The sequence below is a fragment of the Austrofundulus limnaeus genome, unplaced genomic scaffold (assembly GCF_001266775.1).
Source record: "Austrofundulus limnaeus strain Quisiro unplaced genomic scaffold, Austrofundulus_limnaeus-1.0 Scaffold49, whole genome shotgun sequence".
Classification (NCBI taxonomy): Eukaryota; Metazoa; Chordata; class Actinopteri; order Cyprinodontiformes; family Rivulidae; genus Austrofundulus; species Austrofundulus limnaeus.
Genome location: NW_013952451.1, coordinates 730,845 through 745,144, shown reverse-complemented (window position 1 = coordinate 745,144; position 14,300 = coordinate 730,845). Strand labels below are relative to the sequence as shown.

At 40.2% G+C, this 14,300-nt stretch overlaps 2 protein-coding genes across 3 annotated transcripts in view; both read left to right on the top strand.

The window, feature by feature from the left end:
* topbp1 (DNA topoisomerase II binding protein 1) overlaps nucleotides 1-5,305 on the top strand; it is a gene marked incomplete in the record, with an annotated part of 16,923 nt that extends 11,618 nt beyond the window's left edge. Inside the window, 8 exon segments of the mRNA XM_014008352.1 lie at nucleotides 1,645-1,874; nucleotides 2,505-2,647; nucleotides 2,803-2,899; nucleotides 3,028-3,191; nucleotides 3,491-3,619; nucleotides 3,905-3,994; nucleotides 4,738-4,899; nucleotides 5,073-5,305. Coding sequence (XP_013863806.1) covers nucleotides 1,645-1,874; nucleotides 2,505-2,647; nucleotides 2,803-2,899; nucleotides 3,028-3,191; nucleotides 3,491-3,619; nucleotides 3,905-3,994; nucleotides 4,738-4,899; nucleotides 5,073-5,195 — 1,138 coding nt within the window.
* A 2,859-nt stretch (nucleotides 5,306-8,164) lies between these two features.
* Nucleotides 8,165-14,300, top strand: part of tmem108 (transmembrane protein 108) — a gene marked incomplete at its 5' end in the record, with an annotated part of 67,173 nt that continues 61,037 nt past the window's right edge. For both annotated transcript variants that reach the window (XM_014008350.1, XM_014008349.1), the window contains 1 exon segment: nucleotides 8,165-8,436. In XM_014008350.1, coding sequence (XP_013863804.1) covers nucleotides 8,165-8,436 — 272 coding nt within the window.

Genomic DNA, 14,300 nt, shown 5'->3' with positions numbered 1-14,300 from the left:
ATTCTAACTATAATAATCTTCAGTTAACAAAACAAAACATCAAATTTTTTTAGAACAACAAATTGAATGGCTACATATTAAAACATTTCTTATTTTTTAACAATCTAATCTTTATCATTCTCTTAAACATGGTCATTGATTTGGCACTTTTAATATCGTCTTCCAAATTATTCCACAATCTCACTCCTTGGATTGAGGTGCACCGTTCTTCAAACATAATCTACATTTAAGTTTCATAAACATCTCTGGCCCCTTAAGATTATAACAGCTCTCTCTGTTTGTAAAATTTATCTGAATGTTTGAAGGTAATGTGTTTTGGTGTGCTTTATACATAACTAACAAAATATTATAATCAGCCAAATCATAGAATTTCAATCATTTCAGTTTACAGAATATTATATTAGATGGATAATGGTAATGTTTTCGAGTGATAACTCTTATAGCGCTTTTCTTCAAAACAAAAACCAGAYGTGTAATAGTCTTACATGCTTTACCCCTTACCTCAGCACAATAAACTAAGTGTGGAACAGTTAATGTGTTATGTAACATGTACAGAGCTTCATCATTAAACAAGTCCCTTACTTTGTAAAGCAATGCAATAGATTTATCTAGTTTATTTCTTAAGTAATTAACATGAGGTCTCCACGTCAGTTTCTCATCAATAATAACACCCAGAAACTTCACCTCACTAACTCTACTAAGCCCCACACCATCAACTCTAAATGGAATAATAACAGTTCTTTATTTGTAAATATCATATAATTAGCTTTATCCAAGTTTAATGATAATTTGTTGAGTTTAAACCAGTTTTGTATTTTCACAAATTCTGCTTGCATTTTACATAGGTTCTATGTCTTTACCCAAGCAAAAAAAATGTGGTATCATCTGCAAACAAAACACATTTAAATAATCCTGACACATTGACCAAGTCATCCACATACAAGATAAACAATTTTAGTCCAAGTACAGAACCCTGAGGAACTCCACATGTGATTCCACAGAGTTCAGATCTTACATCATGTACTTATACAAACTGTTTCCTATTTTCCAAATAACTACATAACCGCTGTAATGCTGGTCCTCTAATCCCATAATTGTTTAGCTTTTCAAGTAAAATTCAATGGTCAGTCGTGTCGAATGCTCTCTTCAAATCAACATAAATACTGGCGCAATATTGTTTTTGGTAAATGGTACTGAACTTATAGAGCGCTTTTCAAGTCCCTCCGGACCCCAAAGCGCTTTACACTAACAGACATTCACCCATTCACACTCACACACTGATCAATAGCATTTGTTATTTGTTCTGTCAGTTCCATAAGAGCCATTGAAGTAGAGTTATTGGCTCTAAATCCTTATTGACGGCTACTTAAAATATTATTTTTACTGATGAATTGATCTAATCTGATCACAAATAACTTCTCCAAGATTTTTGAGAACTGTGGTAATAAAGATGTTGGTCTGTAATAACGAAATATACATTTCTCACCATTTTTATAAATGGGAATTACCTTGGCTATTTTCATATTATTTTCATATTTATATGTAACTTTACCTCAAAGTCAAAATAATGAGCTTTAAACGTCATGTGAAATGCCGAGTTACTTACTGTGCTGCAGAATTTATTCCTGTTTGTTGGTTTTCCAGGGTGACCAGAGAAGCGGCTCTGGACATGAACACAGAACCGTCTCAGAGTGAACAGATCGTCTGGGATGACCCCACAGCCAGGGAGGAGAGGGCCAAGCTGGCTGATAATTTACAGTGGCCCGGCAGTCCGTCTCAGCACTCAGAACCACTCGCACCTGCGCCCCCTCCCTCTGCAGAGTCCGGCTCACAGCTCAAAGACTCCATGACCGATTCRGAGCTGGTGGAGATAGGTAAGTTGCTCACGTTTTTGTGTTTATTGGAACCGAGCCGTTTAATGAGTGAGTAAAGGGCCTTTTTTGTAACTTGTAGATAAGGAGGAAGAGTCAGTGGAATTGCCGACTTTGCAAAAACAGTAAAAACAGCAACGACTAATATAATACACCTTTAAGTGCCCGTGACATGCTTTTTCTTCAATTACAGAAAATTAAAGAAAATATCCTAATATTTTAGAAATTTGGCCTCATTCATATGATTTTTAACCAGTTTGTCACAAAACGTGCATATTGTTTACTAAATTTGGTGCAGYCCAAGTGAAACAGGAAGTGATGTCAAAGGGGAACTCTTTTTAAAAAAAAGGGTAACTTATAAATCTGACTGATAATGACTCAAAATAATCTACAGAAACATCTGATTCTTTGCAGTACGTTAGCTGTTGTAACAACTCATTCAGGCGTTCCCCTCTGACATCACTTCCTGTTTCTGTTCATGCGAATATTTCAACAACTGTTCATTTCAGTTTCATGAACTTTTGTTTGCAATTCATCATTAATGTTATCTTTCCAAATATGCACTCAAATATATCACTTAAATTTACCGTCACAGGCACTTTGTCACTGAATACTGGCTTTGTCTTATCGTAGCGGCCTGCGAGGTTTTTAACCAGCAGGTGGGTCAGAAGGTCAAGACGCCTCCATCAGAGGAGCCAGAAGACGACACGCTCACGCCTAAAGCTCCCAGAATCGCCTTTCCTCTCACCAAACCTCCAGTAGCAMCCGAGCCACAGGTGAGAGTTGATAATAAACGATTTAGCGAGGAAGAAAACCATGGTGTTAAAACAAATCAGCAGTTCCAGGTTTTGATCTGTCCACTGCATGTTCCTGGACTTTCTTTTAAAACAATCTGCCGCCGCAAACAAAAGAGTTGTTTCATTTCTCTAAGGTGGAGGAAAAGGAAGAAAAGCAGCCGCCCAGGTTTCAGCTGTCCTCACTCAGCCCTCAGGAGCGCATTGATTACAGTCAGCTCATAGAGGAGCTAGGTGAGTCCTTCTAACAGAGGATCTGAGATCAGATAAAGAGGAGCTTGAACCAGAACATTCCTTCTGACAACAGTGTCATTATCAACACATTAATTAGGCTTATTTATTACTTCTGTGTCAACCTGCAGGTGGCATCGTCCTGGACAAGCAGTCCTTCGACCCCAGCTGCTCACACATCATCGTAGGGAGTCCTCTGCGTAACGAGAAGTATCTGGCAGCGATGGCGGCTGGTAAATGGATCCTGCACCGCTCCTACCTGGAGGCCTGTCGCTCAGTGGGACGCTTCATCCAGGTGAGATACTGACGACAGTTCCTCCTCTGTGATTGGCTGCTCCATGATCGTTTAAGACTTTATTTTTATATTTTTTGTTTTAGCTACGTTATGTTGCACAAAAAAAACTGCAGCTCAGTAAATTTGTCAGAACTCTGCAGCAGCTTGACAAAAACACTCTTAGTTATAAAATACTAAAAAAGCAACTCATATGTTAAGAGCAGCAGGTTGCAGTTCAATTGCATGAGCATAAATGTAAAATCATATTTTTTATGCTGAATTGTAATTTCCTCTTTGCTTTCATYTCTATATATAATCAGGAGGACGAGTACGAGTGGGGCAGCAGCTCCATCCTAGATGCTTTACCCTCCATCACCTCCCAACAAAGGAGACTGGCATTAGCTGCCATGCGCTGGAGAAAATCCCTGCAGAGAAGCTGTGAACAGAAGGTACGCAGACTCAAACAGCATCATGTCCTGATGTATAAACTAAACAGGATTTTTTGTGATCCTTAAAATGTCTTCAAATGTGTCTTTCAAAAAGAAAACCAAGACGTAGGATGTGTGTTCATCTTATAATTACAAGAAAAAATGATTTTTCTGAAAATTGTCAGAAAGTAAAATTACAAGCACATTTGTTCAGTTTTGGATTCAGTCACAACTATATTTCTGAATATTCCAACCAGAAACAGACCCAAATGTTAAACTCCTGGTCATGAATGGATGTTTTCTCAGGGAGCCTTCAGTGGATGGACTGTGATGCTGAACATCGACCAGAGCAGAGAATCAGGCTTCAGACGGTTACTGCAGTCTGGTAGAGCTAAGGTTTGTTTTGAGTCAATGAGCCAAAACCAGCAAAAGTTGTCAAAAAATTATATTTAGATCAGTTTTTAAGATTTTGTATTTATTATTTTGTATGATTAGACACTTTCATTTTATGTTGTCTTTTCCTCCTGTTGTTGTTGGGACTCAGGTAGGCAAAGTCTGTCACTAAAGCCAGCATCAAATTAAACTTTTTATTTGTTTTTGCTCTTATTTGGGGGGGTCCTCAGGTTGGACAGCTCTTAGTAATATTTCACAACTATTTTTTACCATCTTATTAAACATCATAGTAGGGATGTTTGAGAGAAACCAGAGTTACCACAAGTCTGGCTTCTTAATAAAATCAAGTTCAGTAAGTAGCTCTTGCTTCTTAGTTTATTATTATTGTTGTTGTTGTTGTTGTTGTTGTTGTTGTTGTTGTTGTTGTTGTTGTTGTTAATTTTAATTGCTAAATAAAGAAGCATTTTGTGTCATAACAGTCTGAAGTGACTTGAATGGTATATCTCAGTTTAAAATAGGAAATATCTGCTCTGTCATGTGAAAGTGTTGTATTTCCTTTGCTGCACAGCATATTTWACTTAAGAACACAAAATGTAAGGACATCTGCAGTGATGAATGGAATTTTTAATTTTAAGCATTAATTGGTTATTTTATTCATTTGAYGGGTTTAAAAATATATTTTTGTGTGTTTTCAGACCTCTAATCTGCTGTAACGGCTGCAGTTTTTAACCTGTGTTTGTCTGCAGGTTCTGCCCAGCCCCTCTCCATCGTTGTACAAAGAAGCCACACATCTGTTCGCAGACTTCAGTCGACTAAAACCTGGAGACTTCAAAGTGGACGTCAGCGAGGCGAGCGCACAGGGAGTGATGTGCTTAAAGCCCGAGTACATCGCAGATTACCTCATGCAGGTAAAAACACAACTCTTCAGTTTGTGTAATGAATATATTCATTTAAAGTCATGTTTTTACTTTATAAATCAATACATATTGTTTATAGACATCTTGAAAGACTGAGTTAATGAGTCTGCATTAAATTTGCTGGTAAATTTGACACCAGATTTATTGTATCTGGCCTCCCTAAGGAGCCGACCCCACCTATCGAGCTKTACCATCTGACTGCAGCTGAAGAAGATCCGGGCACGCCGTCACGCAAACGTAAAGCATCAGCAGACGCCTCCAGRCTGAAAAAGAGCCGGCTGAACTGAAACCCTAACACATCGTCTGTATAATCTTCACYTTAATGAAACTGGTTTTAAAAAAATATAACATTTTTGTATTTATAAAAAATAAAATAAAAGTGACATCTTTTATGTAATTCAGTTTTTTTTTTTATTCAAACCACCGCAGCTGGTTTGAGGCTGTAATGATGAAGTGAAAAATGTTGAGTCATGGTTTGTAATTGGCTGCAGCGGGATGCTGTGACCTGTAGGGGGCAGTGCAGTCTCAAAGACATTTTCTCAGMAGCAAGACGTACTTGAATCTATTGTCCTTGTAAAGGGATATTTTAAACATTTTTGTGAGACAGTATTTCAAACTAAAACACAAAAATGCTTCGTTTTTTTTTTCCTTTAAACTTCAACAGAATTACTCACTTATTCATTGGTACAAAAATATAAAAATGCACATGTTAAGACATTTTTCCTGTTCGATCTAATTCTCTTGACTGAAYGATTTATTGTCTGATAAAGTTCAGTTAATTTAAACAGGAATGTTCTGTTTCAGTGATTATAACCCACTTGTGTTGTCTGTTGCTTTGTCCGTGCAGTAAACACCAGCTGCTGTTTACCCTGCTGGTGAAGTTGTGTGGTTTAACAAAGTGCTGTTTCACGTCAGGGTGCCAGCTGAGGTCAGTCGTTCCCGCTCCCCCCATATGGACAGATAAGTGGTTTAACCTGCTAATAGAAGGCTGACAGCTGCCCTCAGACTCAGGGTTTGTCTGTTTGAGAGGTGATTACAGGAAGAAGAGCTGTCCTGACACGATGGACTGGTGACGTTCTGTCCCAGCTAGGGCTTCAAGCAAATATGTGACCTGTTACATCGAAATGAGGAGAAATAGGCAGATATAGGGTTTTGATTTAAACGTTTGCAAAAATTGCATTTTGTCTAAATATAATGAATTAATGCCTTATCAATGTATCATTTGAATGAACTGTGAAATATATACCTAAAAAATTTAAGCATTTTTTTTAGCAGTAGCAACAAAAAAACAGATTTTGAGTAAAAATGCCGTAAAATTTGGAATTTTTCCCTGTGAGCTAGTAAAGATTTTGTTTCTTCCCAACTGGGAAATCTTATACAAATACTATTTGAGGTTTCCTCTTTATCTTGTCAACAAAAATCACTCAATAAATTTACACTAAATTAGGATTCAGACCTAATATAAATATATTATTGTAACCAACAAGRCAAATTAAGTTATATCTCTGGATAAGCTTATGAWATCAGAACGATCCAGGTATCAAAATGTAGCTTTTAAAGCAGGAATCTGAAAATGTAATTAGATCATTTTGACCAAATTCTCATTTCGCTATGATGGGTCACAAATTAGAGTGAGTTAAAATCATTTGCTCAAAACGACACAACCCAAAATTAAATTACTAAGTCAAATGCTATTTTATCTATTTAATTTATTACTCACATCCTGAACTAAAYATTACAGATCGGTTCTTTTTGGTACATTAAAAGATTTTAAAACAAACGTGCAGTATTTTACAATAAAATACATTAAAGGCTACCCTGAATTAGTATCACATCTTAAACACATTAAAAATTGACCAACAGAAGCAAAGTAAGCAACTGTTAGTGTGTTTATGGAAGAAACGTGAAATAACCATTACTCACCTGCAGTCTAGATCTTACTTCTTGTATGGGTGCAACGATAAATTGGCTGGTTGATTTATCGGCACTGATTTCCTTTATTTTGGGAGATCGGCTCATACCCGGGGAAAAACAGCTTCTCGTTTACCTTCACAAAGGTCTGAAAATCAGCCGCTGTCGCCTTCTGCTCTGCTGTGAGCACGGCCTTGTGTCCAGTTAAAAGAAGTGTGTATTGTTTCAAGGGTATTGCTCGATGTTTTTCAATAAAATAAAGTTTGAACTTTGAAGGTGTGTTGTAACCTAACACTGGACAATGTCAGTTATTGGGGAAAAAATCAGAATCGACTGGTCAGACTTTATAGATTGGTGCAGCTCTACTTTCTTTTGATCATCCTGAAGCAAGATGCTTTACGGGTGACCAGTGGTCATTTTRTTTCTTCCATTTCTGATGAATCACACCAACAGTTGTCTCCTCCTTGAGTTTCTTTCTGATGGTCTTGAAGCTCGGTCCAGTCTTGTGCAGGAATAGGCTTTGACAGKTTATTGGTCTTGTCCATGGTGGTGGAGAGGTTGGGGTGGAAGAAAATGTTTWTATGAACAGGTGTGCTTTATCCACAATAAGTTGAGATACACCGTATTGCCAAAAGTATTCGCTCATCTGCTTTGACTCACAAATGAGCTCCTAATCCATTGGGTTCAAAATGACACTGGTCCCTTTGCAGCAAGATCAGCTTCAGCTCTTCTGAAGGCTGTTCACAAGGTTTAGGAGTCTTTATGGGGATTTTTGACCATTCTTCCAGAAGCACATTTGTGAGGTCACATACTGATGTTGGACAGAAGACCTGGCTCTCAGTCTCCTCTCTAATTCATCCTAAAGATGTTCTGTTGGGTTGAGCTCAAGTTCATCCACACCAGACTCTGACATCCATGTTTTTATGAACCTTGATTGTCATTTGAATGGGGGTGAGCAAATACTTTTGGCAATATAGTGTACCAGGAGTGCGTGAAATTGATTCATTGACACCTGGGAACGGAACCAATCTGTGGGAGCCAGATATCTGTGTGTCACTGCGCTTGTGAAAGAAAATGTTTAGTTTTATCAACAGGTGTCCCACAGAAGCGCCCTAAGATGCGTTGCGTCACTCCGTGCCCCCTCCCCACCCAAAGGGCCCCAAAACCCCAGGTTTCACCACGGTGCTGTCTCCGACCATCATCAGCCGGGAGGAAACTCTGCAGCAGCCCTCATTAAGATTCTGTCCACTCGCCACGAACACCCCCCACCCCTCCTCCTCCTGTAGGTGGGTGGCACCGAGCTGCGCGCGTAAACGGAGGCGCTCAGCTGCGGATCACCGGGGAGGAGGAGGAGGAGAGCTGCTCCACGTCCGGTGCTTTGTGGCGTCAGCGCGGCGAGGGAGGAAAGGTGGTGCTCACATGTCCAGGAGCCCAACGACAAGGAGGAGGGGAGGCGCCCTGCGCATTTATTCACTCCTCCAGCGGCCGCAGCTCCGGAGCTCGGGCTGACATCTGTCTGCGGGGGACGGGCACCATGTGCGCCTGGACGCTGTGAGGAGGCTCACCGCTTCGGATACACCGCGTACCTCGACGTTTACACGGGACCTTGTGTCGTAGGTAAGTACCTCCAGTTTACCTTTTCTCTCTCCGCGTCGACTGCTTCAGAAACCTCTGGTTGTGAGCATCAGATCATGGTGCTGCAGGAAACAAATCTCACTGCAACACGCTGAGCTGACAGCATCAGTGTTGATCCATCTGGGGTAATGAAGGAGAAACAACCAGGAGCTGATGCTGCTCTGTTGCAGGACAGAAGATCCTGAACATTTATTTAATCACTGGTTTATAGAGAGGATCAGACTTTGAGGAGCAGCTCTGTCCGACGGTTTCAACCCTCACAAAGTTTTTGAAGTCAAGGACTTTTGAAGTCCAATGATTTATAGCTACATGGAAAAGCAACCAAAAGGAGAAACTCCTAAAACTGCATCAAACACCCCCCTGTACACCCCAGGCTCTCAAAGACTTGTAAAGTGCACTAATTGGACCTGCTGACCACCCTCCCATATTGAATCAGGAATGTTTGGTCCCCTGATCTCCACATAAGCCCCCCACTCCTTTGTTCAGATGATGGGGGACAGTCCTCAGAGCCATGTGGGGCTGTGGTGGGGGGGCAGGAGTGGGGTCATGTGGATGGGGGGGGGTGGGGGGATGACATCTGTAGCTGACAGCTTCCTCAGGGTGAGCTGACACCCTGAATGAGTRTTAGGGAACATATGAGCGACACACTTGGCACTAATGAGGAGATTAATGCTGTGTGTTCGGTGCTCACTGACCAGTTGGGTGAATCCAGAGGGATTTTATGTAAAACTGCTCCCGTGTCACCACTTATTTAGAGTGCAGGATCAAGAGATTTGACAGCACCGAGCAAATGGGTTTCGCTTCTGAGAAGCAAGGCTTTCTTTGTCGTAGGTCGAAGTGGTCTTCATCGGGTCTTCCCCAGACTTTCCGAAGAACTTCGGCTTCTTTTACGCCTATTTTCTGTCCAGGCCTCGACTCTCTGTTCCTTAAAAAAAATTAAAGAAATTGAAGAAGCTAAAGAAATGGAAACAAATTGCTTCTTTCTGACAGAGTACTAGAATTGGGCAATACTGGCAAAAAATAAAATCACAATTATTTGTGGCATTTAGCCGATAACGATTCATAGATGACACTTGCACTTATATGCTTTTTGACTCTGAATCATTTTTCCTGTGTTGTAAAATCATACGTACAAACCGTCAGCCAAATGAACTTCTTCATTTTAACAGCTTAAAGTGGTGAGCTGTGAATTGAAATCCACCTTCTTCACAATATGAAAGTGGCAGCATATCTTTAACGCAACATGCCACGGCCTCACATGCACACTTGATTGTGAAAATGCATCAAACATAAAAAAGAATCACCTGGCATTAACTGCAGTAAATATTAATTGTCGACAGTTTCTTTGGTGATTAATTGCATATAATAAAATTTTGCCCAACCCTATAAAAATGCCAATATTAATTGGTCATTGCTAATAGAAAATGATCAGATTCCTGGCTTGAAAACGAGTAAAAAAGCAGCCAAAGTAAAAATTTCACTCATCTTTTTGGAAGCAAAACATAAAGAAAGAAGCAAGAATCTATGATGTTGCACAGTCCTGTTTGTGAGGTTATTTACTGAATGTTCGGGTTGAATCTAACCGTCTTTGTCATGACTAAAATTTTAGTTCYGTACCCATTTTTTGATAGTTTATTGGACAAAAATGTTGTTTTCTAGACATAACATGAGCTCCTACGATCCTTCTCTGTTGAAATCCATCAACACATTTGTCAGAAAGGATTTGAGGACAGCACTTCAAGCTGTCATAAACAAATTCAGACGCCAAAATTTGTGTCAGTCACTTCAACACCCTTTTAGGATTATCATTTTATTCTTTTCCAGCGGACAGCAGCTGAATATTCTCCCCCAGCTGCTCTCTTATCACCGCTATCAGGAAAAGTCCACATGAACAATGGAAAAACACCCGGAAAGTATCAGCTAACCCGTGCAGAGAGGTGGGCCTCTGCTGAACGGGCTTATCTGGGAATTTACAGGAAAAGGGAAACTCTGGTTTGCGACGGTTGTTGCTGATGGGAAAGCGCTCGGAGGGGGTGGGCTCAGGATGGGACGAGCAGGTTTTAAACGTGCGAGGATGACTGGTGGAGAGCGGTAGGCTGCACCACGAGGTGGAATGCTGCCCCTGTGGGCCTCTCGCGCCGAACAACGGTGTGTGAATCAGGACGGACTTAGCGCCTTCTTTCCTTGAGCCTGACAAAACAGCAGGCGGTCAAAACWGGRTTTTTTACCCATAAGCCACCAGAGGAGAGGCTGTGCAGCATGTGTGCTTGTTTTGTTTCCTGTGTTTTCTGAATGCCGCACAGTCTTAACGACGACTCTCCGCTGCTTTCGCAATGACTTCCAGTTAAGACAAAAGAGTGTTCAACAGGAACTAAAGGAGGGATTCCAGGTTGGAAAACAAGCAAAAACTCATTAAAAAGAGTTTAAAATGATGGTTTGTGGAAAGTTTATGAACAGTTAATATCCAGCTTCAAATTCTAAACTTACACTTTAATTCAGCCGAGACTAAAATGTGTTAAATTTTAATCGCCTACCACCAAATGGTGAACAATAAAAAATGTCTGTGTGTGTCTGTTAGCAAAATAACGCCTGAACAACTTGCTGTATTTTAATAAAACTCTCTGAAAGGACAGTGAAGCACCACAATGTTGTGTTTTACCGTTTCTGGATTCAGTTTTTTGCAGATTTTTTTCATAGAACCTAACTTCTAGTAGTTTGCTGTAATCACAAGTAAGTGATTAAACTTTATTTTTATAGCACCTTTCACAGACACAAACATCATAAAGTGCTTAACAGAAAGCAAAATAACAAAAAAATTAAAACAGATCACAAATATAAAAAAACAACAATCAAAGCATAATAAAAAGCACTTAACTAAAAGCCTGTCTGAATAAAAATGTCTTAAGTTGTTTCTTAAAAGAGTCAGAAGAATCTGAGCAGCGAAGGAACAGAGGGAAAGCGTTCCAGAGCCTCAAGGCCACCATATGAAAAGCTTTGTCTCCACGGGTTTTATAATGGGTTCGAGGGACCACCAGCAGCATTTGATTAGAAGACCTCAAACTCCTGGATGGACAGAGAGGCTTCAGAACGTACAAAATGTATTTGGGGGCCTGACCATGAAGTGCTCTGAAAGTGAAAACTAAAATTTTAAAATGACTCTTCAAAGTCACAGGGAGCCAGTGCAGAGAGGCTAAAACAGGTGTAATGTGGGCTCTCCTGTGGGTCTTTGTTAATAACCTCGCTGCATCGTTCTGCACAGACTGAAGCCGAGTCAAGGAGGATTTGTTTARACATGTAAAAAGACTGTTGCAGTAATCTAAACGAGAAGAAATAAAAGTGTGAACAACCATCTCTAGCTCCTTCTGTGACACAAAAGATCTCAGCTTTGAAATGTTCCTTAAATGATAAAAACAATTACCAACTAAAGTTTTACAATGGCTGTCAAAAGACATAGAACCATCAAAGAAAACACCCAGATTTCTGAGACTATTTTTCACTGAAGGGGTTAAAAAAGCAAGGTGCTGCCTAATTACAGGGATTTTATCATCAGGGGCGATAATAAGAGTTTCAGTCTTGTTTGCATTTAACTGCAGGTAGTTGTTGTTCAGCCATGTTTTGACTTCTGACAGAGTTACTGAGTTCAGATAGTTTGAAGAACTCAGAGGGTCGAAAGGAACAGTACAACTGTATGTCATCAGCATACAGATGGTAGGACACATTACTGTAATGTTTTAAAATACCTCCTAAAGGCTAAAATAAAAAGATGATTGGACCCAAAACTGAACCTTGGGGTACTCCACAAGACAGCGGTGCAACATCAGAGTAAACATGATTCATAAAAACAGTAAAAGACCGTTCAGATAAATAAGAGGTGAACCAGTTTAACACAGAGCCAGAAATACCAAACAAATATCTCAGTCTGTTGATAAGAACAGAGTGATCCACGGTGTCAAAGGCTGAAGTTCAGTCCAGTAAAACCAGCACAGTGTAGCAGAAACTGGAAATACAGTACAGTAAAGAACGCCATTTTTTTAAAAATCTTATTGATGTTGGTAAAAGTGTTGTACTTTTATAGCAACTTTCTATGCTTTAAATCACACTCAGAGGCCGGGGGAGGGGGGTCAGTGTCATATGTCAGTGTCATGCCCAAAAACACTTTGATGTGTGAATGAAAAGCAGYGGAATCAAACCACCAACTCTCTGATTGGACAACTTCCATAACCGCTGATCCTTCCTCTCCCCAAATAACATTAACAGTATGGATTTCTATTTATTTCAACACACATAACCCAGGAGAGAAACAAACAAACATGCAACAGAAACACGTTATTGTGCAGTGAAGTAGTTTTTGAGATGGCAGCCATGCATTTTACCTAAAGACACCCTGTTYGGTTTTCCGATGCCTTCTTTCAGCTGGTGATGCCTCAGTACTCCCTCAGGTCAGCATGCCAATCTTTAAGTTCATCGAGAGTTGTTGTTTTTTATTTTAAACCTTACATAAATTTTGTAAACTTCCTAAGCGGCATGCGGGTGACTGCAATTATTTTACAAAGCCAGAGGAAGATACATAAAGASTAAATTGCGCCGGTGTGGATAGAGGAGGTGGGTGGCAATGTTACAGCTTCAGTAGGTGGTGTTGTGTGTTGTCACAATCACTGGTCCCGGTCTGTTCGTAACTTTGTTTACGTGWCGTAAATTTCCTAAACTTCCCTAAGCAGAGGTGGTGGCGGTCATGGCTTAAAGTTTGACGCTGTTTTCTAAAATCCTTCCTAAAAGCCTGATGGTAGCATTCCATTTCAGTYTTAGTTAAAAATTATCTTTAACAGGTAAGATATTAATTATTCAGCCTTTTAATGAAGGCTCACTTCTAAAAGATTTAAACTAATTTGTATATGAAAATCCGCAATGCCTCACATGAAACTAAAGAAAACACAACAAAAGTCTCACATWGTGTCGGCACTTCATTTAGTTCTAGTAAGTATAAGACATGTCCGTTAGGGACAGAAAAATCCATTTATTATCTATAAAAAATGAAAGAATCACATTTTATTGTAGAACTTGGACTGCGTCAGGTCCTTAAATCAGCTTTTTTCTTTACCTCATGTGAGCCACCTGAAGACTCCTCTTTCACCTTTGCCTAAACACTTTACATAAAAACAAACTTCACCTGCGCCACTCCTTAACCCGACAATTTAACCCCACGGTAACCGTGAAGTGAATCTCGTGCGACGCGAGCGAAAATGAGAAAGAAAAAACGTGAGTTCATCAGCTCAGAAACCTACCGTTTCTTTTTTTTTTTTTTCCTGTCTCTCCTCTTGGCTTTAGCGTCAGCCTCACCAGGAGCATCCTGGTTTTGGCAGGTGTTCACAGACAAACAGGGGGCATGTTGGGGGAGGGGAAGATGACCGAGCATTTACTACATGATAGGTGAGCCGTTCCCCCTCGTCACGTCAGTTCTCCACATTAATTAGCTGCTGGCAGTGACATAAGAGCCCAATAAGCAGCTCTGGCATGAGAGGGGAGGTTGTTTGGAGGAGTRTGTGTGTGTGTGGACAGGTTTTTCCTACAATGTGGGGAACACTTTCCCAAAAAAACAGCCTCGTGGGGACCTGCCATTGGTCCGCATTGGTCCATATTCAAATTATGGGTGTGGGGTTAGGTTTAGGTTAATTTTAGGGTATATGGTCAGGGTTAGGCTATAAAGTAAAAAAAAAATGAATGGAAGTCAATGGAAGGTCCTCACGGGGTTCAAGAACAAACATGGGTGTGTGGGGGGGCACTCCTTGTTCCTCAGCATATGGTGCCATTTTAATCTGCAGCCTCGGCCAGACAAGTCTGGATTTTTA